The sequence below is a fragment of the Hesperophylax consimilis genome, chromosome 10 (genome assembly GCF_061612785.1).
Source record: "Hesperophylax consimilis isolate HC1 chromosome 10, BYU_Hcon_1.0, whole genome shotgun sequence".
NCBI classification, from domain to species: Eukaryota; Metazoa; Arthropoda; class Insecta; order Trichoptera; family Limnephilidae; genus Hesperophylax; species Hesperophylax consimilis.
In genome coordinates this window covers 17,554,900-17,582,305 of record NC_142845.1, presented here as the reverse complement: position 1 = coordinate 17,582,305, position 27,406 = coordinate 17,554,900, and the positions used below count along the sequence as shown (strand labels likewise).

General features: G+C 38.6%; 1 protein-coding gene across 1 annotated transcript; it reads right to left on the bottom strand.

Annotated features, from left to right (window-relative positions):
* Positions 1 to 537: 537 nt before the first annotated feature.
* LOC149420388 (uncharacterized) lies at positions 538 to 27,406 on the bottom strand. The gene is made up of 17 exons (XM_089636682.1): positions 27,329 to 27,406; positions 26,772 to 26,852; positions 25,263 to 25,352; positions 23,111 to 23,322; positions 20,705 to 20,795; positions 19,309 to 19,528; positions 18,100 to 18,179; positions 16,763 to 17,014; positions 15,005 to 15,137; positions 12,492 to 12,627; positions 11,311 to 11,484; positions 10,752 to 10,967; positions 5,333 to 5,478; positions 5,075 to 5,212; positions 4,870 to 4,980; positions 4,670 to 4,785; positions 538 to 4,575 (listed from the first exon to the last, which is right to left on the bottom strand). The coding sequence occupies exons 2-17, from the start codon at positions 26,814 to 26,816 to the stop codon at positions 3,763 to 3,765; spliced, it is 2,973 nt and encodes a 990-aa protein (XP_089492808.1). The 5' UTR covers positions 26,817 to 26,852; positions 27,329 to 27,406; the 3' UTR covers positions 538 to 3,762.

Below are 27,406 nucleotides of genomic sequence, written 5' to 3'. Positions count from 1 at the left end.
ATATCGATGGATGCAAGTTCATTATTCTGAACTGAAGTATTGAAAATTGTTATCGCTCCAATGATGCCTCAATGATTTAAAACTAAAATTAATAATTCAAATATTTTTTTTATAAAAGCTGGTTTGATTGCCCTAACACAGAGGAAACGAGAAGATAAATGGAATTTTAACATTTATTTTTATTTTTTAACTATTACAGCTACACTGCAGCCTATTGCACCTTTGCTGTGTTTATTATTAGAGACCACAGTCAAATCAATTTTAAAATGTCCAATATGTATTGTTTCTTTTAACTTATGTGCAGATAATAACAATATAATATTACATGCTCTATATGGTCAACAAATGATATTCACACATTTGCATTATACATACAAGGGAAAACAATTGGCATGCTTACAATAATGAAGTCATAATTTCACTTTTCAAAAATGATAAGACAATAAATTACGGTAATTTGTGAAAACTAGAAATGACAGAAGTAATAGAGAATGAATGGATTAATAATAATCAGAATGCATCAAATGCTTTTTTTAAAAAAAAGATTAAATGCGTTAAATTATATTGTTAATTAAATTTCATGCAACATACACGTCCAGGACAAGCACCTTCCTAATAAAAGTATTTTGTTTTTAATCTCAGTTAGAGAAAAATTTCGGTTTTTGTCATGTGATGTGGAAATTTCATAGGAACATGATGATAAAACAAACATCAAACATTTATTCATCAAAATAATTTTTTGCCTTTTTTTCTCATTTAGAAAAGATCTTCTTTTTATACTCATCACATAAGACAGCGAAGTTTTATAGATAATGAGTTACAGGAAAATGCACTTTGGATTTAAAACTAAGTTATTTTTATAATTCTAATTAAAATACCAGAATTATTATTGCATATTATGAAATGTAAAAATCATCTAAAAGAGTGTTCAATGGCAAGATGGTATAAAAATTCTGAAAAGTGTAATTATTATTGCTTCTTTGACTACTAGTGCATAATGCAATAATTTTCAGAAAATCTCACAATAATAGCAAAAGGCAGTTGTACAACTTCTGTCAACTGCAACGGTAGGAAAGTACTTTACAAATACAAAATAAACTCTTATTTAATAAATTGTTATTTCAATTGTTTTCAATGTAAAAGTCAGGACAAAACAGATTGCTTAACTTCAAATGCCTTTTGTCTTTGGGGTGATGAAATACTGTAACAGTACAGAAAATATCAAAAGGCTTTATTGCCGTGTGAAGAATTGCCATCTCATCTAATATATCTAACGAAACAAAACTAAAAAGTAATAATAATATTTTTCAACAAAATTTTTTCAGTTTGTTTTCTACTGATCAATGCTGTAGATTTTGTTATGAATATCACAATTACGATTGGCTTGCAAGTATTCTTGGAATGTTGTCATTTCCATTTTTTTATTAAAAATAATATCCCATTATTTACAGAAAGTTTGGTTATGACAGATTGCGCGGCTCTAAATCTATAATTCGGTACAAAAATCATATTTACACTGGCTGGCAACACTGACACAATATTATATATACATACAACGTAAAAAACTTTTATAAAAATTACTTATAAATAGTGTATTACAGAATTATGTAGGTAAAATGTACTTTACATTATTTCAGGGATATAATTTCAAAGACGCCAAACTTCTCATTTTTTATAGAATCGCTTTATGCATATTTTTAAAACATTTTCTATTCAAACCTATTAAATATGATAAGGCTGAACTAGTCCATACAAAAGCTTTCTCTTACATGTAAATTTCCATTTAATTACCGCAAAAGAGTCCCAACTGCTGCTAACTGTCTGGAGCAAGTGGGACTATGGCATCCCCAATTGGGTATGTTGTGAGGCTGAAGAGTGGGGAAAAGAAGGAGACGGGGAAGAGGGTGGCTATTCAGATCTGTTTGTCAAACATAGCTAAATCCATTTCAAACAACATTTAGATTCCGAATGGTGGTCTTTCATCAGGGTGATACTAAGTACATATCTTACCACTTAGTTTAATGGAATTTGACATCTATGATAAATACCAGGGGTAATTACTACAACCAGGTATTCCGAAATCAGCATCCAATGTCAGCGTAAATCCTATAACACATATTATGAGTTTGTGACATACATGGGCGAGAAGATAAACATATGGTTTTGTTAACTGGAAAACATTGATTTGGAGTTACCTAATTGTAGTAATTACCCCATGATGTATTATAGCCCTGATTTATAGATATCCAATTTCTACATTACGCAGTAATCAATGTCTTATGTTATGTACATACATTCAGGAATGAATTGATTGATATCTCTTTAATATGGCACTGTCTTTAGGACCCTGTACAGGCGCTCCGGGCGCCGACTTGCCAAAGAGCCATGGTGCTGATAATACCTAAAATCTAACACAGTGCCCTCGAGGGTTTTACTAGTGCCAGGCGCCGTTTGACTCAGGGCTGGCCCTACCAGGACCACAATAAAGCATCCAAATAATAATGAATTAAAAATACATAACGTGTATTGCAAATGTTAGTCAAGTCAATTTATAATGTAATACCCATATTAGTATTTTGGTTCATCGGGTAGTACCTACATAATGCATAATCTTTTCAGCGAAAAACTTTAATGAATTTAATTTGATTAATATACGTAATATTAAACTAAGTTATTTGCATAATATGTTTATATTAGCGTTACCTAGATTGTCAAGTCTTTTTTGGAAATGATTAGCATGCACACCCTTGCGCCAACACATACCTATGTAAATGCCTAGACACTAATAGCAACCATGGTCACACAACATCTTCTTCAAACTATATTAATTGAATTTATTAAAAAATGTTTATTTGACTTCTTTCGAAGTTTTTATCACTAATAACGACAAGCCAGATATGAAGAATCGTAAATTAGGAAGCCCCGCACATCGCAAGTGTCGCAAATCACAACCATACACAGAATAACTTTAATTGGCTCCATCACTTCGATGGTCCATGTAGCTGGGTTGTAGCTCACGCTTCCGCGCCATATCTCCCCTTGTTTTTATTCATTGTGATATAGCCTAGTGTGCTGCGGCTTCCTCCCAGTGTCGCCGCGTTATAATATAATTTAATTGTAATGTTCAATTCTCTCATTCTCATTTAGTTCAACACTTAACTGTTAGTGAACGAATAAGTTTGGCCTATGAATATAGTGTCTAGGGGTTTATATTGGTAGGTTTATTCTGCGCTCCCACTTCCCTCACCGTGCCCATTCAACATCAACTTCAATGTCGCCAGTTGACCGCACTAAAGCAAAGAATGTCTTAATTATTATAACTTTATAAACAATATTTGGTGAGATTATAGTTGTATAATAAAATAATGTATAATGTTTTTATGATATGATATTAATTATCTGAGGCACAAACTATAATATTAGAAACCTTGGGTTTATATAAGTAGCTATTAATCTTCTTTTAAATTTAATGACGGAATTATGCGAATACCTAAAATATAAAAATACAATTCCACTGATGCATTCATTGTATATGTATAAGTTAATGGTAAAAATGCTATGAAATAACTTTAGCTGTAAGTTGTCCAGTAGAAATCATTTTAAAACAAACCACCACTGTGCACAAAACAAACTTAAAAAATCCAACGAATAGTGCCCAGACGAGATCTGCGGCTAATTAGTTAATTTAATGTCTTGGGGATTCTAAAGGCCAGCAGCGGGGTGTGCCGCTCCTAGAACCCTCTTCAGGACTCTCAGAGAACGTCAAATATGGATGGGGACGTGGAGGAGCAGCTGTTCCCTCAGCGGGAAGGCCTGGGAGCACATCTCGCAGCGGAAGGGACCCTCGTCTACAGTTTGCTCCTCTAGTTCAGCTTTCACTGTTATCCCGTTAGCGTGTTCGTTCACTTCTCCGTCTGATGTGATGGGCTCTCTCTTGATTCTCTCCTTACGCACAATGGCCACCGCTTTAGACCTTGGTGGAGTGGGTGCCCGGAGGATCTCTCTCAGATCTGCTGCGATGTCCGTGTCTGGTTCGGCCTTCACGGAAGCCGGGAACGTGGCAGTGGGTGGACGTCCAGATTCATGGTACTTGACATTCTTTGTCCGTGGGCGAATTCTTTCTTCCTTAGCCGTTGCCGTGTGGGTGGTGATTGATGTGGTGGCTGGCTGACGTCCTCTCTTACGTCCGGTGGGGGTTTCCCCGTCGGTGGAGCGCGCTTTTTGAGTGTGAATCATCTTAGGTCTCGTCGCTGCCTCACCCCGCTTGCCTTTTGTCTTGCCCTTGGTCCGAGCACTTCCGCTCACGAGGGACTCAGCGATGCGTTGATTAGACGTATTGTTGAAGATATTCAACACAACGGAATCATGGCCATCTTCTACAGGCGGAGATTCCACTTTGGCTTTTTTAGGTTTCTTAGATTGCGAGGGACGTCTCTTGACCGGGGTGATGGGGATTTCAGGTTCCTCAGGCTCTGGAATACTGTGGTCAGAATCATTTCTCTCAGAATGATTCGACAGAGCTTCTAACTCGTGAGGTTTTAATTTTCGACGACGTTTGTATTTCCTAGGACCAACCTGAAAAATGAAGCACAATTATTAAACATGAACAGAAACACAGACAAACAAATAACAGGGTAGTGTGATTTAGTATATTTGCATGGTTACTTACTTGAGGTTGTCGTTTCATTGCCGTATTAGCGTCGCAGTGCTGAATGAGATGTTGCACCAGATCTGCAGAAGTGTGGAACAAACGTCCACACACGGCACACCAGAATGGAGATTGTGCTAGACAAACAAAACAATATTATTGATCTCATTCACATAGTACAAATAAACTAGATGAACAGGTAGAGTATAGGTAGTGTTTACTTGTCCCGCGCCGGGCGTCAGGAGCCGAATGGTGTGAGCGAACGTGTTCCCTCAGCACCACACGTTGGTTGAAAGCTCTAGGACACACTGCACAAGCGTATGGCTTCTCACCTGTAAAGCATAAATTCAAGTATCAGTCTTCCACAAACAATCACTGCGAATAGGTGTGCTTCCATTTGGTAGTATATTATGAACTGATATTTACCAGTGTGTATCCGTTCGTGTTTTCTGAGCGTCCCGCCGTCAGCGAAAGCCTTCCAACAGAAGCGGCAGGCATACGGCCTCTCGCCCGTGTGAATTCTAATGTGGATCTGTTGGGAGCTGCGGGAGCCAAAGGTTTTGCCTGCAAAATTAACATAATATTTATTCATTTATTACCCAGTGTGCATTGGATTTGTTAAATCGTTGGAAAGAATCATACATCAGGTGAAAAACAATGTTAATGTTGAGAAATTGAACTTACCACACTCCTTGCAAGGGAACTGCCTGGTGGCCGTGCCAGAGTGAGAGTGACGATGGTTCATGAGCGAGCGGCCGTCGGTGAAGCGCTCCCCGCACACGTTGCACGCCACCGCCTTGTCGCGGTGAGAGGCCATGTGACGTTTTAACCTTAGAACACCAGAATATACAAATAAATAAAGGAATAATCGGGATGTTTTAAAATGAGACCCAAAAGCTTGTTAATCTATTAATACACATGTTTCACACTTGACGGCCTCCATGGTCGAGGGGTAAGCTTCTCGATTAGCAAGCTGGAGGTCGCGGGTTCAAATCCCGGCATGCACAACTAAATTTTATTTGATTAATTTGTGTTAATTCACAAATTACTGATTATAAATATTATATGTAGTACATTTGCGGCACATTTCCAGAGTGGAAGATCCTTTTTTTTATAGAGACGGTTGACATAAGGTTCCCGTGAGCCATAAGCCATAAGCTGTTAGGTCATAAGCCCATTATGTCCCATTTTTACCTCATTCCTTCAATATTAAATCGGTCCCTTTTATAAAGTTCACCAGGGTTGTCATTGGATATATGGCTATGTCTTCATGTTCTACAATGTGTCTTGCCAGGTATCTTGAGCCTTGTTCCTAACAGAGCGGGACATTGGCACCAAAGGTGATATGGAGTCTCTTCATCCTCTTCACATTTCCTGCATCTGTGGGTGTTTTCCACTCCCAACAACTGCACGTGCCTCCTGAGATGGCAGTGTCCCGTTAGTAGTCCTACCAGTTCCCTCAGTGAGTTTCTGTCCTTATTGAGTAGTTGTCTTGTTCGCCTTGGGTCTGGTCCTTTTATGAGTACTTTGGATTCCCTCATTCCGGGTGCCCTTTTCCATTCCTCCCAGTGCCGGGATTTGACCCACCTTTCAATATGTATTTTGGTGTGGCAAGTTGCTACTTCTACGGCCGGCGTGGATCCCGCAAGTGGTGCTTTCGCCCGTTTCCTTGCTAGTTCATCAGCCCGCTCATTACCTTCAATTACTTTATGTCCTGGTACCCAGATCAGGGTTATTTTATTGATGTTAACAAGTTCTCCAAAAATGGTCCTGCATTCCATCTCCAGCATGGAGTCGCATCGGTTAATTTCCAATGCCATTAGGGCTGCATAGCTATCAGAGCATATGCCTATGTTCTTATTCCTGTACCCGATACGTATGTTCTCCTGTGCACAGGTTAAGATGGCCTCCATCTCAGCTTGAAATACAGTGCAATGTGTTCCTAGAGGTATACTAAGTTCTCTCTTGGAACTCTGTATTCAGACTCCGGCTCCTCTTCCTTCCTCCATCTTGGACCCATCTGTGAACCAGATAGTTCCTGTTTGTAGGTTGGGCCTGGAACAGTGTCCGATTCCTCCCTTGTGGGGTACGTCACTCTAAACTGCTGTCTGAAGAAGTATTCAGCTTGTTTGCCTTCCTGCCTCATTCCAGCTGTTGGACTAATTGCCCTCAGTGTTGTTCCGATCTCCGTGTGATTTTGGGCAACTCACCTCTTCATTGACCTTTCCATCGTAACCTGTATGCTGCCGCTATCGCCGCCCCCTCTATTTCTAAGTTTAGTGGGGGTAGACTCAGCAGCACTCTCATGGCTAGTATTGGAGTGATTCGCATGGCTCCTGTGATTCTTCTGCGTGCAAGTCCGTGTATGTTGTCGAGTATTGTGTATTATTAGTATGTTGTGGGATTTTATAAAATCACAGAAAGCTAACTCCAGGTCACATAACGGCCTGAATAGTGGAGACAAATTTATAACGGACTCAGAATCTATCTGTCAGAAATTTGCAGACTACTTTCAATCTGTGTATGATAGTGAAACCCCTAATCTTAGTACAGATTTTACGCGAACAGAGGTCCCATGGAACGTAGGTAACATTTCCCTAAGATTAACGAGCCCGACAGAGGTAGAAGCTTATATCCGTAAACTGAAGACTGACAAGGCTACAGGGCCGGATGGAATCCCTTCCAGTACTATCATTAGCATAGCGCCAATGATAAGTGAAGCTCTTTGTCATATATTTAATACCAGTATTTTGACTTCTACTTTCCCCCAGATATGGAAACTGACCCGAGTCAGTCCCATTTTCAAGGCTGGTGACAAGACAGACGTCAAGAACTACAGACCGGTAGCCATATTATCAGTGCTACCAAAACTATTTGAAAAAATGATTTGTGACAAATTAAGTCTACAGATTATGCCATTCATTGGAGAAAATCAACACGGTTTCCTTCCAAAGAAATCAACAGTCACAAATCTGCTTACTTTCTCGAGATTGGTAGCCACCGGTTTAGACTCAAGGCACCAAACAGATGTAGTTTACACCGACTTTGCCAAAACATTTGACCGTGTTAACCATGATATCTTACTGAGGAAAATGTTTAAACTAGGCTTCGACCTACCAACGCTAAACTTTTTCTCATCATATTTAAAATCCAGAAAACAATTTGTTTCGGTTAATGGACATAATTCAAAAAAATTCTCAGCGAAATCTGGAATTCCACAAGGGTCTAACCTAGGACCGTTGTTGTTTCTAATACTAATAAATGACATCCAAAACTATGTTAAGAATAGTAAATGTCTACTGTTTGCAGATGACCTTAAAATTCTAATGGAAATAAGCTCCCAACAAGACTGTCTTAAAATGCAAGCTGATCTGGATGCACTATCTGAATGGTCGTTGATAAACAAATTAGATTTCAATACAAAAAAATGTGTCACTATGTCTTACACTCGCTCTTTAAACACTATACTTTACGATTATAAGATAAAGGGCGAAACACTATCACGTGTAAATTCCGTAAAGGATCTCGGTGTCGTCTTTGATCCCGAACTGAAATTCTCTGGCCATATATCGCAGCTCACTCAGTCTTGCTACAAACTTCTTGGGTTCGTCATTAGGACATGCAAGCAGTTCAATAACCAAGATGCTATGTTAGCATTGTTCGATGGCATACTGAGAAGCAAGCTGGAGTATGCGAGCGATGTTTGGGCACCGTACCACCAGAAGTACATTGAAATGATAGAGCAAATCCAGAAGAAATTCCTCAGGTATGTCTATATGCGGACGCATGGAACCTATCCCAGATTCATGCACCATATCGACTTACTTGAGGAAACCAATTCTGTGAGTCTGGAAACTAGGCGGAAAGCAAGCCTAGCCACTATATCTTTCAAAATTTGGAACAATTTTATTGATGGCCCATTCCTCTTGGGATGCTATGATTTATATGTACCAGACCACTACAGCCGAAGTCGATACCATGACTTATTTAGAGTACCAAAAGGCAAAACCGACGTCCTGGCAAAGCATAGCATGACGAGGGGAGTGATGCTGTTGAACGAACTAGCAAAGAATTTGGATGTAAATGACTGTTCTTTAAACGACCTAAAACAATTATTGAAGAGTCACTTACCCAAATGCTGATATGATGTAAAATTATACTGTTTGTAAAATTGTACTGTAACTGGAACGAATGTTCTGTTGTGCAATAAAAAAAAAAAAAAAAAAAAAAAAAAAAAAAAAAAAAAAAAAAAAATGAGTGTAGCCATCACTGTTTTCATGTGTTGTTCTACTCCACCAGACCACGTTCTGCGGCAGATTCGCCGCATTCGTCCACATTAGAGCACATGACTTTCTGCCTACAGTTTCCACCTGCTTTTTCCAGCTCAGTTTGGAATCTATGATGACTCCGAGGTACTTGATCGTGTCTGAGGGTTCTAGCTCTTTTCTATAGAAGGTTGGATTGGTTCTGTCTTGTCTGGGTTGAATGACAGCCCTGTTTCTTCACATCATTCTTCCACTGTTGTGACTGTATAAGGCGTCTGGTTGTGTCTGCATCTCAACACCTAATTATGGTTGCGATGTCATCCGCATACCCTTGTGTATATAGGATCCTGTTGTTTAGCTTTAGGATGAGGTTATCCACCACTAGGCTCCACAGCAAGGGTGATAACACCCTCGTATCACTAATACTCTGATGTTCACCTCACTTCTTGTCACCGAAGTGTCCGGCTTGAGAGCTCTTAGTATCGCCCTGGTGCAAGACCACCATTCAGAATAGCCAGGTACTTCCCCAACTTCGTATCACCATCTCCTTCCCCTCCCCACTACATTCAGCCTCACAACATATCCCAATTAGGGATGCCGTAGTCTCACTGGCTCCAGACATTTGGGACTCACTTATTTTGTTTTCTTCAATAACATGATGTTTAAACCTTAAGGGCCGGAGTCCTGCATTTGCAGTGTTGAAGAATCGTGCCCATGCACGGTACAAACCACTGCAATTGCAGTGTCGTCCTTATCCCAAAGACTAATTGTTAATCCGTAGGATTTCTATACTAAGCTGTAGAATACATTCTGTGGTTTAGTGTACTGTGCTGAAGTCGGCAATTCCGATATAGAGAAATTACAATATATTGATTGATGCAAATTGGGAAGGCCATTCAGAAAGTAAGGCCGGGGGAAATTTTTTGTTTTAATGTTGGCACACCTGTCATGCAGAGGGGATCCTAACGGTCACTTTGTTTGGTTCCGCGTATTTGTCGACCATCAGTCGGAGATCACTCACAACCGCACGTGAATTTTTGGATCGTTTTGCACAGGAGGGAGAAGCTTTTCTGGACTCTATCCTGATGGGGGACGAGACGTGGGTGTGTCACTATACCCAGAATCCAAAAGGCAATAACTTCAGTGGGGTCATTCATCTTCCTCAGCTACCAAAAACTTTAAGGTGACCCATTCAGCCAGAAGAGTCATGGCATCTGTTTTTTGGGGCCGTAAGGGGGTCCTTTTGGTTGATTTTATGCCTAAAGGGACTACTATTAATGCAGAGGCTCACTGCAATAACCTAAAAAAACTCAGAAACGCATAAGAGGAATGTTGACCCGGTCAGCCTCCAGCATGACAACGACAAGCCCCACACCGCAAGAGCTTCACAGAGCTGCTGACATCGTTTGGATAGGATATTGTCACCCACCCCCCCTTATAGTGATTTGTTTTTGGGGTATTATGCTGTGTTGCGCTACCTCCTTCTTTAGCCAACGTTCAGACAGCAGACACTGCAATGCAATGCTGTCCGAAACGTTGGCTAAAGAAGGAGATAGCGCAACACGGCATAATACCCCAAAAACAAATCACTATAATACTTTTGGCCGTGAAAATCTCAAATCTAACCATCCCCCTCCTATTCGCACCTTCAGACTATCAGTTTTTCACTAAACTAAAGGAGTTTTATGGTAGGAAACGTTTTTCCAACGATCAAGAGGTCGAGGAAGCTGTGAAGAAGTGGCTGAAAGAACTGGCGGCGGAGGTCTATGACCCTGACATTCGTTAGGTGTTAGCACAATACAGTTCTTGTAAAGCTAATTAGTTGTTTTTATTGTTACCTGGCCTTGTTATGGAAGCTCTTTCCGCACTTGGAACAGAAAAGTGTGTGAGGGGGCGCCGAGTGCTGCGCCTGCGAGTGCTTGAGCAGGGCGCGTCGGTCGCGGCAGGAGCGGCCACAGCGCGAGCACGTGCTGGGTGACAGGGGGCCGTGTACGGCTCCCACATGGTCCGCCACGGACTGCTCGTCTGAGAACTTCTCGCCGCACTGCATGCATCTGAAACAGAGAAGTGTTATTGACAAAGTCATGCTGTACAGTAGCAGTAGGCAGCCCATTCACTAGGTAGAAAATATTATCTACCCATTTATACAATCATTCTTTCACATTCTAAATAAAAATTTCATTCTTTTACTATTCTTTATCCTCTAGCCACAGTTTTCACTTCTTCTAACTATTTATCTTCTGCTATCATCAAGGCAAGCAGAAACCCGCAGTAAAATATCTAACTTGGACATTTAACAACACACAACGCATCCTCTTCATCTCTTTTCCTTGAAATAATGAAAACCACGATTCACTGGTAAATTAATTTTCAAGCATTAAAACAATCGTCTGTTACCTATTATGCCTACTTCGTGCGTGGCTCTCCGCGTGCGCCAGGAGGTCCAGGGCGTCTCGGAAGCCCTCCCCGCAGGCGCTGCAGGTGTGTTCGAGGGTCTCCCAGGCCTCCTGCACCTCCTCGTTCAGGTCGGCACCGTCGTCAGACTGCAGCTCGGGCGGCTCCAGCTTGTAACTGTAGAATAAACGAGATTGATTTTATACTAAACTAGTGGACCCCGCAATGCTATAATACATTTCTAGGGCGTCTGCGACTTCTTCCACCATTCACTACTGTATACCACAATGTTAATGTTAAAAAACTACATTACATCAATTTTAATTCAACTCCTTATCTCATTCGATTCAGTAATATACATTCTTATTAGAATACTACACTTTTCTTACAGCCGTGCATACACTACCCAATATAACAGTATAAGCATTTTATGACATTCCTGAGTGTTTTTCATACAATGAGTATTGATCAAATGTCGGGAAAAAAACTATGATTTATGTTTTTTTTTTGTTTTCTGTTTACCAGATAATGTACTTTATTATTCATATACATCTAGATGTAAGTACAAAAAAAAACTCCCATCTGGGGAACTGTGAAAAAATTATGTTATTATTTCTACATAAACCTGAATGTATACCCTACACGAAAAACAACAATTAAAAGGTATTTTCAAAGAAATAATGACCTTTTTACTAAAAATTTAATAAAAATTCAAATATTTGCCTTTATGCCATACCCACATAAATTAATTTACAAATTATTTAATATGATTTAAGATTTTCACGGCCAAACATATTTTTTTTATTCGTTTAGGGTGTTATGCCGTGTTGCGCTAACTCCTTCTTTAGCCAACGTTTCGGACAAAGTTACAGTGTCCATCATCAGGGCAGATGTGTGATGACGCAACACGGCATAACACCCCAAAAACAAATAGCAAAAATACAAATTATTTCATAAGTTGTCATAGAGGCTCCATTCATGAAATAAACAATAGAATCTACAGTGGCATTAGCGCAAGTGATTCTGATTTTGTTCTCTATACAGTTTTCAAAGCATAAAGGTTGAAAAATTCCAGCGTGGATGGTATTAGAGCTCACACACGTGAGAGAGCGCCGAGCACGGAAGCACGTACATCAGCTCAAAAAACAGTGCCCTGGATATTCAGTATGTTCAGTATAGCCAACCTGTGAGCAGCTCGTATGTGTCTTCTGAGAAGGTCTGCTCTCTGGAAGCCCGCTCCGCAGTCCTTGCAGGTGAGCTCCGGGCTGCCAATATCCCGTTCTATTCGCTCCTCCGCAAACGAGTTGTCTGATGAGGCATCTGAGCACACAAACAAAATTATAAGTTTGACATCTGAAATACCTACGTACACGGATGGTAGTTAAATATAATACATTTAAAGAAAGCCAACCATCAAAGAGAACTTTTCTAAAATAAACCTGAAGGATGAAGGACTGTTGGCAGGCCTAAGATTAAACCGGGATCTATTCTATGATCTATTTCATAGAATCTATGGCATATATCATATTGAATAGTTTTTAATACATTGTCTAATAAAATCAGTGTTTTTTTTCATTATCAATAATTTTAGTTTCAAAAAATGTGAAGTGAGAAGCCATTTTTACAAAAATTTTATGTTTGCATTCAAAATTGTAATATTTAAAAAATTGTTTGTTCGTTCCTAATAATAAAATTTGAAAGCGTATACATCACCTTCCATTTATTTGGATTTTACTGCAAAGCGGAAATACTCCAACTTTCTGACAGAATACGCCAGAGACTTGAGGGGTTAACATTTGGGAAGATAGTTTTAAGGTTATTGAAAGGGTAATTAATTTTATATACACTCTTTTAGAAATTTCATTCAAAAACACCAATGTCACACTGTGCTAGAACATATGTTGTATCGTGTGGTATCTAGAACAAGTTGTGACGATGACTACGGCTGAAGTTTTCAGGTACTTCAATTCATAGAATAGCATTCCAAGAGGAATGGGCTATTCCATATCAGAAGACAGAATTAACTGAGGGAAGACGTCTAGCGGGTCGCCCCAAGAAAAGTTGGAAGTAGCAACTTCAAGGGATGTGCGAGGAGGCTGGGCCTACTGTGGACGGAGGCCGCCGAAGTATTATACAACAGGGTTCTCAACCCAAATTCCATAAGGATATAATCTATATGAAGAAGATAAGACATTACCTATACATTACTTACCGATACTGCTATATTTACGGTAAAAAGAACCCTGGAATAATACAGGAATAAAAATACCACCTCATATGCATGTTTCTTAGACCTGAGCAAGGCCTTCGACAGGGTTTCTCACCCTCTGCTATGGGCTAAACTCAGAGAAAAAGGCATATCATCGGAGGTCATACATATCCTCGACTCGTGGCACAGACAGCAGGAAAACCTAGTAGGATGGAAGGATGGTTATTCCGAACCTTTCCTCCTAAAGAGTGGCGTCAGACAGGGAGGATGCATGTCACCGATACTGTTCAATCTGTACATGGACGAACTCACCGAAAGGCTAAACAATGCAGGAGTAGGCTTCCACATCGGAGGACAGTGTCTGAACCATGTCAGTTATGGCACCATCTATAAGGGGACTGCGCATTCTTCTGAAAATCTGTGAAGAGTATGCTGAAGAAACAAATATGTTGTATAACCCCGCTAAAACGGCTCTATTGGTCATAAGACATGGGAGAGGCCCGAAAAATATTCCTCCAGCTACCTTGAACGGTGTGAACTTGAAGGTGATCGAAGGAACTAAATACCTTGGACACATAATCACCAGTAATCTGATGGACGATGATGATATCGATAGACAAAGACGAGCTCTCAGCGTTAAAGCAAACATGCTCAGTAGAAGATTTCGCCTTTGCAGTACCGCAGTAAAAAGGACGCTCTTCCTTTCCTTCTGTGCAACGTTGTACACGTGCGAACTATGGGCAAACTACAAAAAGAGTAGTATAGAAAGACTACGGGTCCAATACAACAACGCCTACCGCACAATGTTTTGTCTCCCCAGATACTGTAGCGCTTCCCGTATGTTCACGGAAGGGCGAGTTCCCGGATATGCAGCCCTTATTAGATCCAGGGTGGCAGGAATGAGAGAAAGGATAAGAAGCTCTGGAAATATCCTCACTATCGAAGCCCGCCTCACTCCATCCTCCAGCATTGACGCACACTGGAGAAAAATACTAGCGCCTAATATAGTCACGGCTCCCTAAAGGCTTAAATTTTCTATTATTCTATTTTATTTTTTTGTTTTTGATCATATATTTTTTTGTATCTCTATATGGAATGTGTGGGACTGCACTAACCTCCCCACATACCGGAATAAACACTTTTATTATTATTATTATATTATTGACACATCCCTCAAACACACAAGCCTAGCTTTATTATGGTGGTACATTTTATGTATGGTTCCATGATATTTCATCAAAATGACAATTAAACACACCTTTAAAAAGTGATATAGTCATTAAAAGTGATGAAACAAAAACTAGGTTAAATAGTTACATTATATGTAACCTATTTAACCTAGTTTTTGTTTTATCACTTTTCATGACTTTATATCACTTTTTGTAGGTGTGTTGAACTGTCATTTTGATGAGATACCCGGTCACCCTTATGTATGTATAAAATCAACTAATTGATATTATTTCTGGTTGTAATAAGAATTTAGCCTACCGTTATAGGTAGGGGAGACGTGGTGGACGGGCCGATGGGGATGTTTGCTGCGGGCGTGGGCGGCCAGCTGCTCCCGACTCCAGCAGAGCTCCCCGCACATGTTGCACTCCAAGGGGGAGTCTCCCCCATGAATCTATTATAAATAATATAAATAAAATGTCAACAATTTAACAAAAAAAAATTGGTATGGTAGTAAGGGTGTATTTAAATTTTGTATGATTTGTTCTTTACGACAGCATTACAAATCCATTTTGAGAGGTTCATCAATTTCAAGCATAACAATAATCTTTTCACAACCTGCGTAAAAGAGAAAAACCGTGATGTCACGAGAGTCTTTAAATGCTTTACCCTTGTATTAAAGAAATCAGAAACTCGTACTTCAATTAATTACACATATTTTGGTAAAGCTTTTTGTCACTTCATATAAAATCACGCAGCTTATTACAATAAACAAACTGAATGTAGCGTAAACAGGATTACAGTAGAACCCTGTTAATTCGAATCCCGATAATTCAAAAAAACATGTAATTCGAATCCCGATAATTCAAAAAAACATGTAATTCGAAATTTTCGCCAAAAAAATATCCACAGAAATTTTTTTTTCATACAAAATGGTTTTTAATTCGAAATTTGTTAATTCGTAGTTCGAAATTCGATTTTTTCTAAAATAAATCATAAAATTTCTTAAATCTGAATCTAAAAGACAGCTGTGGCGGTAAAACACCGAAAAATAAAATTTTATGTGGTAATACATCGTCCTAATTAGTATTATTATTTTGTAAATCTGAATCCGTTTACACTGGAATGTTGTATTTTTTCCAATTTATTTCGAATATCCGAGTTTGAAGGGCAGAGAAAATAAGATTTACGCGAAAATATATCATATTTTTACGAATTTACATCAAATGTCTGAATTTAAAGGGTCGGCCGCGACCGAAATCGGCCCCGAAATTTCGATTTAGGAGTAAATTATTCTTATTTTTACGAATGAATTTCGAGCCGTCCGCGAATTCTCGATTTACGTGGAATTATATAGTATTTTTACGAATTTACATACAAATATTCAAAATAAAGGGCCGGCCGCAATGGAAATTGGCCCGAAATTTAGATTTACGTGGAAATATATCATATTTTTACGAATATCTTAATTTAAAGGGTCAGCCGCGACCAAAATCGGCCGTGAATTCACGATTTACGCGTAAATATATCGCATTTTTACGAATTTATTTTGAATATCTGAATTTAAAGGGCCAGCCGCGACGGTAATCGGCCGCGAAAAGAAAGGAATAATTCATATTAATACAAATTTACTCCTAAGATACTAACTTGATTTGAAGGGGCGACCGAGAAACTCGATTTTCGGCCCCTTTTTAAAATTTTTTAATCCTAAAATTTTGAATTACGTGGGAATTTGTGAATTCGAAATTTGATTTTTATGTCCCGTGGATTTCGAATTAACGAGGTTCTTACTGTACAATAAACAAACTGTACGTAGCGACAACATGATTATTTACACAAGCAATAACTATGAAATATTGTGTTTCAAACTGGTAATTAAATTTCACATTAAAATCAGTTTATTTGAATTACTAAATATGTTCTTCATTAACATTTAACATGACCAAATGTTTTTATTTTTAAAGATTTCATTTTGTCCCCAAACACTTCCAAATGAGATCCGTGAAGAGGTACAGTAGTACAGTTAATGTGCTAGGCGTGATACATCTAATGTGAGTGTAAAGTAATAATGTAACTCACCCTAGCGTGTGAGGCCAGCGCCTTCTCCCTGGCAAACCCGACCCCACAATGCTGGCAGACGAAAGGGCGGCGCGGGTCGGTGACCTGGAAGCGGGCCGCCACGCTTGGCAGGGCCGCCACCACGCCAGTGCCACTGCTGCCCGCGCCTACGCCAGCACTACCTCCGCCCTGGCCCGTCCCCTGGCCACCGTACATCTGCGTGCGCGCCGCTACGGATGTTTCCGCTTCGAAGGAGTAGGAGAAGGAACCATTCTGAAATAGGAATGTAAATTATCGATTAGAGGACAAACTAACGCCACTAAAGCAGTGGCGGCTCGTTACTTTTGGGTGTACTAGAGTGCTCTTATTATAAAAAATGGCTTACTTGATGTTGTTGTAGCTGAAAACGATTTTTTTTTTTTTTTTCGAAAATTGATTTTTTGTATGAAGATTTTCAGGAATTCCGTGCGGCGCACGGCTATACTGAAATTTCCTGAAAATCTTCATACAAAAAATCGATTTTCGAAAAAAAAATAAAAAATCATTTTCAGCTATAACAACATCAGAAATGCCATTTTTTATAATAAGAGCACTCTAGTACACCCAAAAGTCACGAGCCGCCACTGCACTAAAGGTAATAGATCGATTAACATAACACAAATATGTATTAGTTTATATGTTTGAAGTCAGTGTTCCACCTAAGCTTGTGATGATGATTTTTGAGAGAGATGGCAAGAATCTCTACAAGAAATGCTCAACATCGAACCCTCGCTACCCCTTATAGAAAAGTCCTTCAATTACACATGGGCTCCAGCATAAGGACTACCGTGTAATATAGGGACATATTAGTTAGCAATTAGTACACAATTTTCTATTTAGGAGGCGGGTATGTGTACCGCTGCCCCGGGAACCATTTATTGGATAACCAACACCTCTGACATAGGTCACCCCAAGTGGTTCGCTACGCTTGGTGACTTAGGAGGGGTAACAGGGTTCACCGGGTGAGGTGTGACCGGGTCTTGGCGACGGATGTTGCCTGCCCACCTGCTGCGTGAGGACAGCTGGGGGAGACCCTTTGACCTCTCCAACTGGTCGCGGCGGGAGGGATGGATTCATACGTCCGTCACTCCTAGACACATTGACCACTAGATTCCTACCCACCCCTTATACCTTTTTCCTTCCCAGAACTTCCTCTCCTTCCTTTCCTTAAAAAGACCCTCCAAGGGATCTCCAAAGACGACATAGGGCCAGAAGGAAATTATTATCTTCAAGACCTCCTGTGTGGGGTTAATGTAAAAACAAAATCAATTGGTTCGACTAGGAAAAGGGAATGAAAACTATGAAGTATGTATAATTACCTCAGATGATTGGCGAGATCGTCTTCGACCTTTGCGTTTGGTTGCGGGTGGTAAATTATTAACCATTTCCTGCATCATTTCTGAAAGAAAAAATAAGATTAATCACAAGTAATCATCAATGCTTGGAAATTGCTGAAAGATCAAGGAGGTCCAATTGAGATTTATTGAGCAGATAACATGATATGTAATAAAGATTTTAACCAAAAGAACGATTGTTTAGGTAAAAATAAACATCAGGTAAAAATTATATACACGCTACCAGTATTTCAACAGAAGGTGCTCAAAATAGTTTCATTGATTCCTTCATCACCACCGAAAAGGATAACAAATATGTAAAATTTGTAGTCTTACGAACAATAACTTTTGTGTTTTCTCTACCCCACAACACAGGTCCCTTCAAGATGAATGTTGACTTCTTCCCTCCACATAACACAGCCTCTCCAAACATCACATTTTATATTTAATTTTGGCCAAAGCCAAAGATAATCTCAATCCTACACCAGTGAGGGATCAACATTCCGAAGCCAAACGTTGCCTTAAAAGGCTTTAGCTGTTCTTAGTGACCAGATCTGAAAAACAGGAGCTTTCCTAACTTCCTTTATCCTCACAACATTCCCAAAATTGGGAAGTCTAGTTTCACTGGCTTCGGGCAGTTGGTAATTCTAGTGCGGTACCACACAAAAGAATAATAATACCAATACCAAAGAAAAGGGTAAATTTATAGCAATCTAAGGCCCTTCTTCCAAAGGGTTATGCAAATATTTGATACTCATATTGTGTACTCGTGTCGCAAACAACTTGTCGGCAGTCCTTGCATGTCGTTACTGAAACCACGAGAAACGCGCAGCCAGTTGAAACGTCAAAACTAGAATGCTTTCATTTACCTCACTCACAAATAAACAGTTTCTGTAGCTGTCATTTTTATATCATATTGTACTTTCCTGTTTCGTTCCTAGCATTAACCTAAAAAGCACACACATTGTTACAAAATGTCTGTCACAAGTGAGACCATGTTTAAAAATTAATGGCATGAGACGGAACAATCTCGCCCTGCAGGTCGCGGGAGACTAACACCGCCTACGATTTTATAAAATCTAAGCAATGTATGCCTGTGTACAAACCTACACGGTATGGCGGTTGTTGCCAAGGAACTTAAATCGTCAAGTATCAGATACTTGCGTATCCCTATGGAAGTAGGGCCTAACTCACCATAGTCACCGGTGCCGTCCTCTCCATCCTCGGGCACAAAGGCGTGAACCTTGAGGTGGTTAAGCAGATCGCAGCGCCGCACGTAGCGAGCACCACACAAGTTGCAGCCGAAGGGACGGTCATTCTGGTGCGCCACCATGTGGTTCATCAGGTTGGCCTTCTTGCGGAAGCGGCGTGAGCAGAAGTCGCAGGGGTAGGGACGCTGGGCCGTGTACTCATCCTAAGGAAAAAATTAAACAATTTTTATAAGAAAAAAAATCTACAAAGTTCGGCGCCATAACTTTTTCAATGTGTTACTTTTCAACACAAGCTTTTGATATTGATTCTTGATTGTAATAACTTATCTTAAAACATGGTGTCATTTTCTTTGTTCTTTAAAATCTGTTAAAATCAATTACATAATATTATGATAAGAGGTAGATTTGAAGATACAAGAAGAAGAATTTTAGCAATGGCAATTAAATGTTATATTCTACAATTTGGAAAGCACAAAATATACAAGTAATGGGTCCTACAGACCATTCAATTTGGTCGAGCGAATGTATCAATCTGGTTGAGTTGAACGTTATGTTGAACCGTGTGGAGTTGTGTTTTTTGCGATAAGCGGGAGTGGCTATCAAATTGAACAGTTGTACCACCAGAGCATCAACCACCATCCATCCACCCAACCATCCAACCAAGTTGGATCTGCTACTGTAGTGTGGTTGAGCAGTTTACTCAAATTAGCGTATATAAATAATGAATGTGAAGTTTTGACAGATTTTTTGACATTATATAAGGATTGAACTTGCTTGTGGGGTACTAGAAGCAAGATATATCTATAGAGATGCCAGGAACGAAGCTTTTGTGATACTTTTGGAGAAGTTAAAATTGATTAAAACGGATACAACGAATAAAACCGTAAAAGCAATATTTTTATTCTTGTAGAAGCACTGAATTTTTTCATTCGAGAGCCATTTTTTGCCCACATTTGTCTTTTCTTTTCGTGTTAATAATAAACAATACTACTAGAGCGATTGCTATTTTTTTTATATAAAGCAGCTGCATGTGATAAAGGTGCTACTGTGTTCCCCAGAATAGCAACTGACAAAATTGAACCAACCATCGCGTCATCTGTGCGCAACAACACAACACACGACGGTTGAACCAACCAACATGAGTGGTCTGTATGTCGGTTTTACATGCTTTAATAAGGGAGTTAGAAGACAGATAGCGCAAATGAAATTAGATATTTCTCAACTAAAATTGATGTTGTCAAGTGTACTACATGTTATTCTGATGTCAAGAAAGCTTTAGAATTAATTCAGGAATAAGTCTGTTGCCGGCTTCACCCTGAAAACAGAAAAAAAAGACTTTTGCAAAAAGCTCATCTCTAATAAAACAGTTATGTACATACCTGGTCTGTAGGAAGAGGAACATCAATGTTATTTTCTTCATTGTTAAGTTCTATGGCGGTCATCGCGAGTTGGTCTAAGGGTACATCAACTCTGTAACAAACAAAATTTCATATATGTTAAGGTTTTGCATGCTATGAGGGCCTCTTCCCTCATGGGGCCTTCAGGGAACCAAGGAGGAGTGGAGAGGAGAGCTGAGGCTTCCTCAGTGAACTCTTCCTTTGTGGGGACTTCAGGGAACCAGAGGGGCGTGGACTCTTCTCTCGTGGGACCATCAGGGAACTAAGGAGGAGTGGAGAGGAGCGAAGAGGACCTCTTTCGTCGTGGGTCCTTCAGAGAACCAAGGGGAGAGGAAAGGAGAGTTGAGACCTGGGAAGAAACAATGTGGAACCAGAAGACATATCCAATGACAACCCTGGTGCACTATAAAAGGGAGCGGGTTTCTGTTAAGGAATAAGGTAAAATAGCAGATAGCCCAATGGGCCTATGGCCTAAGTGCTCATGGGAACAATATTTAAATTGTCCCCCTCTGTAATAAATAAATTTGCATGCTAAAAATGGTATTCCTAATGACCTAAATAGCTTCATCAAACTTTGACTTGGAAAGGGTGAATTCATCATCTCTAAATAAGCCCGTCGTCCCACTGGCTCGGTAAAGGTACGAAATTGACAAAAACCGGAGACCCTGCGCAGAAAAGTAAAGTTCTCTACGGTTTGCAGGGCGGCCATTGTAGGGCTTTTCTGCACGCAGGTTCTGCATTTTTGTCGATTTCATACAGTTTCCGAGCCAGTGGGACAACAGGCTAAGTCATCCTGAAATGCCATGACCGAAATACTTTTTTTTTCTTTATTCACATTCATGTACTGTCTCATACATATTCTTTCTTTATTCTGACTCTTGACATGACTAACTAATTAACCATTATGCAGTTTCGCCGCAGGGGTAGATGCAAAAAACTCGGTCTTGACACACACTCCTTACTTCATTCACATTTGTACCTCGTCTCATACATTCTCTTCTGTTATGACATGTCCTGACTCAAGTATCCGGTTCACTTGATCATGCCATGTTTTCCTCGGACATCCTCGACTCCTTCTACCATTCACATTCGTGTCATATATTCTCCACATACTCCTTTCTTCGTTCATTCGCTCTACATGCCCAAACCATTTAAGTGTCCCTTTCTTAATCATACTCTTGACCTATTTGATTCACTTGATCGTGCCATGTCTTCCTACATAGATACCCGAGTTCTTCTACTATTATTATAGTTGTAATGGTTTCTTTTCATATTACTATGAAGAGATATACACGGTGTTCGAAAACTCGTAGTACAAGTGGGAAACTGGAGAATCTACACCACATGGGGAACCCAAATAAACATAAAGTTTTTTGATTTGAGCATTTTGACCAAAAAAAAAAAAAAAACCAAAAAAAAATATTTTTCGGCTATTTCAGGGTTAAAATTTTTTCGTCATTCGATCTGAGACACCGACCCAACGGATAGTAATTATTATTAGCCTAGGTAGGTACTCACAATATGTAGCACAAATTATTTTTTATGTTCAATTATAATTTTTTATTATTAAAAATTATTTTAAATGTTCACCGTTAACTTCTAAGCCACAGTTGGGTCCGTCTGATGATTGATTATTGCACTATTTGAATCATGTCGGAGTTAATTTTTACCTCGTCGAAGGCATCGATGATAAGTCTCAAAATCAAAACATTAAAAACGTACAACTGTTTTCAAACACGTCGAATGCATCGATGATAAATCTTAAAGTATCACTATCAAAACAATAATAACGCGTATTAAAACACACACATTTCGACCACAATTCGCTTTTATGTTTAAATTGACGAGAAAACTTCCTAAAGCAAAATGCAATGTAAACAATCACATAAATACGGCCACGTGCGGCGACCCATAAACCAAAACTGACCAACTTACAATTTAACAGAAATGTGACATCTGCTTATTGTGCGTCTCTTTCCTTCATATGTTAGTTGAACCCGGCATACTAGAGAAAGCTATATTTTGCGAATATGTCAGAGATAGGTATGAATTTTAGAACAACAGATGTTTTAACCCTGCAGAGCAGAAATATTTTATGATTACACCGGATTAAATGAAGGGTGATTTCAAAATAATGCTTTAAATCCGGGTTTCTTTATTTGTTTTACTTTTAAATAGTTTTAATTAGTTGGGTACTTTGATCTTCAGTAATAATTTATAAGAATTTGATCAAAAAAAAAAATCAACTTCTGACTCGATTTACTCGAAAACGAAAGCTCAAATCAAAAAAAATTATACTACAAAATCGACTCCAAATGTGATGAAGATTCACCAGTTTCCCGCTTGTACTACGAGTTTCCGGACACCGTGTATAATAGTAGAAGGTACCTCTCCTGGCCGTTGGGCTGCACCCAATCATCAGTGATGACCTCCTCGGTGACCTGGCACTCCACCTCGGCGCCCGGCTCCATGTCAGGGTGGTCGGTGTACTCCTCGTGCTGCATGTGACTGTAGCCCAGCTGCCCCACCACATCCTGGGCCAGGAAGATCAGGTTCTCGGCCGCTATCTGATCCGTGTCGGCTATCATGCTGTCTCCACCCTGGAATTGTTAGATGATGAGGACCATCGACAAACTATTTTTGTACATCACAGAAAACGATACAAACTGATAAAATAAAATTTTCTTGGTGATTTCACAAAAACTGATCTACAGTGTCGTTATTCATTAAATTTCCAAATTGTGTTGTTCCTCCCAGGAAAAAAATTACAAATATTTAAATATGTATAAGGAATTTTAAGCTTAGTAAAGGTAAGGTACATATTTACTTTTTATTTATTTTTTATTTGGTACAACATTTTTTTACATTTCAAAGTTTTCCAGTAATGTTGGCCTCACTGGGTGGACTGCCCGTGCTGAGGCCTTCATTATATATTATTTATTATTATTTATCATTATTTTATACTTTACCGCTACACTTTTAGAAACAGATTATGGAAATTACACTTTCAACAATTACTGCAAGAAACAACTATTTACATGCACAAAATAGGTTATTACGGATAAGCGCCCTTGAGGTGATTTCTCACGAAAACGGCGCTATATAAATTAGCCAAATATTATTAGGTTCTAAGTTTGGGTTAATTAAGTAATTTGTGCGTATTTAGATTGAAATGAATCTTTTACAAAAGTAAATCCATACAAAAAAATCCAAAATGGCAAGGGATCGTTTTATAAGGGAAATTTTGAACTTTGATAGAATAAAAATGAAATTCCAATGCATCTTTTACCATCTCTGCCGATGTAAATGATTGTTATTAATATAAATTATACTTCGTTTGATAAATATGTTCAAACGAAGTATAATTTCCATAATCTGTGCCTATTAAAAGTGCAGCGGTTAGGTAAATATTAACCAAAGATAGAATTCCTGAAAAATAAAATTAAGGTAAATATTCGGGATCACTGGCCACGCTTAATATGATTTTTTTTTTTAAATAAAACCTTTCGATTCATCTTAATTACTATAAAATACAATTATCTGCATTTTGGCATTTTTTTTATTTAAACATTCTAATTTTTAATTACGTAAAATGAGGGAACTGGTAGGACTACTAACGGGACACTGCCATCTCAGGAGACACATGCAGATATTGGGAGTGGAAAACACCAATAGATGCAGGAAATGTGAAGAGGATGAAGAGACGGATGACGGATGACCTATGGTGCCAATGTCCTGCCCTGGTGGGAACTAGGCTCAGATACCTGGGGAGACATACAGTAGAACCAGAAGTCATAGCCACATACCCAATAACAACCCTGGTGCACTTTATTAAAGGGACTGGGTTGTTGTTAAAGGATTGAGGTAAAATTTGAGATAGCACAATGGGCCTATGGCCTAAGTGCTCACGGGAACTACGTGTAAACTGTCTCCGCCCTTAAAAAAAATAAAAATTCTGTGAACGATATTTTCATATGTTGTATTTCTCATATTACCCGCGGTGCTAGAAGAAAGATGGAAACCATTTCTAATAATTTCTGTCAACGATATTTTCATATGTTGGTATTTCTGATATTACATGCGGTGCTGTAAGAAACGTTAATGTTATTACCATTTAATTCATGCCACTATTAGGTAGGCACTATTTTGGCGATACTTTGGAAAAAATTAAATTAAATTAGGGTATTTTTGCAAATTTTTTATGACTACAATTCTCACAAAATAGTACCTACCTAATTTGCATAAAGTAAATGGTAATAACGTCTCTTCTAGCCACTTGTATTGTATCAGGAATACAAACTTTTAAAAGATTATTTTAAATGGCTGTCATCCCATATAACGAAAGCAAATGTTCATTTTACATAATTAAAAATTAGAAGGCTAAAATTAAAATTTTCCCAAATGCAGGTGGTTTACTTTTATAGTAATTAAGGTGAATCAATAGGTTTTATTTTTAAAAAGTTCATATGCGTTGCCAGAGATCCTGAATAATTATGAAAATTAACTTTAGTTATTAATGTATAACGAATGAGAAACTTACAAGATGTGAGGAATGGCCATCCATTGGTACATACTGGTTTTGTACTGTTTCCATGTCACAGATAACTTCCTCAGTGATCACCCCTCCACTCTGTACATGGGAGAAATTTTAAAACTTTAATACCATGCTAAATCAATGGTCTTTCTGGTAAAAAAAACGATAACATCCAGCATTAGAGAAAGAAAAAAATTGATATACTCATGTCCGAATGCATTATGCTAAAAAAATGGGTAAAATTTCGATCGCGCTGGCCTCGCTTATTATGAATATTTTTTAGATAAAACCTTTAGATTCACCTTAATTACTGTACGACACAACTTTTAACCTTCGGGGAGGTGGAAAATATTGCAATAAAAATTTCAATTACGTAAAACTAAAATTAGCTTTCGTTTTGTGAAACGAGACCGTCCATTTTCAAACTTTTATTTGTTTATTGTCAAATGTCATTTTGTTTTGTTGGTATTTCTGTTACTATAGGACAAAACGAACGGCTAGAAGTAGCTAGAGACAATCGCGCGGGCGTTTTTTTTAATGTTAAAAAATTCCGTCAAATTAGTATTTACCTAATATGCATGCATTATGTGCGTTGTGATTGAAATTTATTAGCTGGATTTTATTTTTTTACGTTCAAATTTTATTTAAGTAAACTATATCTGCGATGTTGAGTGGCTACGCTAAGTTAAATAAATAAATACAAAAGAAAGTGCCCCTTTTATAGCGCCTGCTCGCGTCAAGGCAAGAAAAACATCCCAGTTTTCAAGTAGTTTAGCGGCTACGCTAGGTTTGTGTAACATGGTTTGTGATTCAAAAGAAAGTGTCCCCTTAATACCGCCTGCTCGCGTCAGGGCAAGAAAAACATCCCAGTTTTCAATTAGTTTAGCGGCTACGCTAGGTTTGTGTAACATGGTTTGTGATTCAAAAGAAAGTGTCCCCTTTATACCGCCTACTCACGTCAGGGCAAGAAAAACATCCCAGTTTTCAAATAGTTTAGCGGCTACGCTAGGTTTGTGTAACATGGTTTTTGAGATATATATATACCATGTTACACAAACAAAATTTTTTAACATTAAAAAAACGCCTGCGCGATTGTCTCTAGCTACTTCTAGCCGTTCGTTTCGTCCTATAGTAACAGAAATACCAACAAAACAAAATGACATTTGACAATAAACAAATAAAGTTTGAAAATGGACGGTCTCGTTTCACAAAACGAAAGCTAATTTTAATTTTACGTAATTGAAATTTTTATTGCAATATTTTCCACCGCCCCGAAGGTAAAAAGTTGTGTCGTACAGTAATTAAGGTGAATCTAAAGGTTTTATCTAAAAAATATTCATAATAAGCGAGGCCAGCGAGATCGAAATTTTACCAAAAAATGATTTTGGTTACATATTTGTTGTAGAATGAGTTAATATTTATGAAAGTAAAATAAAAACAATATGTGTGTTTTTAACTTGGAAATTTTTTTAAAAGTTTATGTAGAACTTGCAGATATTATAGAATTATGCTTACGCGAGGGTCATCATCCCACCGCAGCGTAAAGCTGCCTCCCTCCATGGTTCCTTCGATCAGGTCCAGTGTGGCATTAATTATCTAAACAAACAAACAATAATCTTTTCAGTTATCTAGCTTAGGAGAACAAAGGAAACTGATAAGGAGAGAGTTTTTAAACGACAAAATGCTTAATTTAATGGCGATGCTCTCTTGAGAAAATCGTTAATATTATTTACCTGACTACTGACAAAATCTGACGTGTGAGGTTATGGTTATGACTATAAGGTTAGTATCCAAATGTCAAATAATCAACACAAATGTAAGCAAACAAGAAAGTAGACGTGATACGAAGAAAATTTCGTGGGGATTCAATGCATATTGTGGAAATGTTGTATTTTTATGAGAAATCAGCTCGTAAAACGTAGAATTTCTATTGACTTTTGAAGCAATTATGCGATTCGGGCGTAACAATTACATCACGTAATATTGGCCAATTTAGCGGTCGGTGCTTCGCCAGAATGTGTAATTTATGTGGTCACCAATATGGACTATTGAAATAAAAATATACTACTTACATTGGTTCACTATTTTTATCCAAATTACGAAAAAAATTAACCTAACCAATACGGTACAAAACCAAGCTTCGTCCTTTA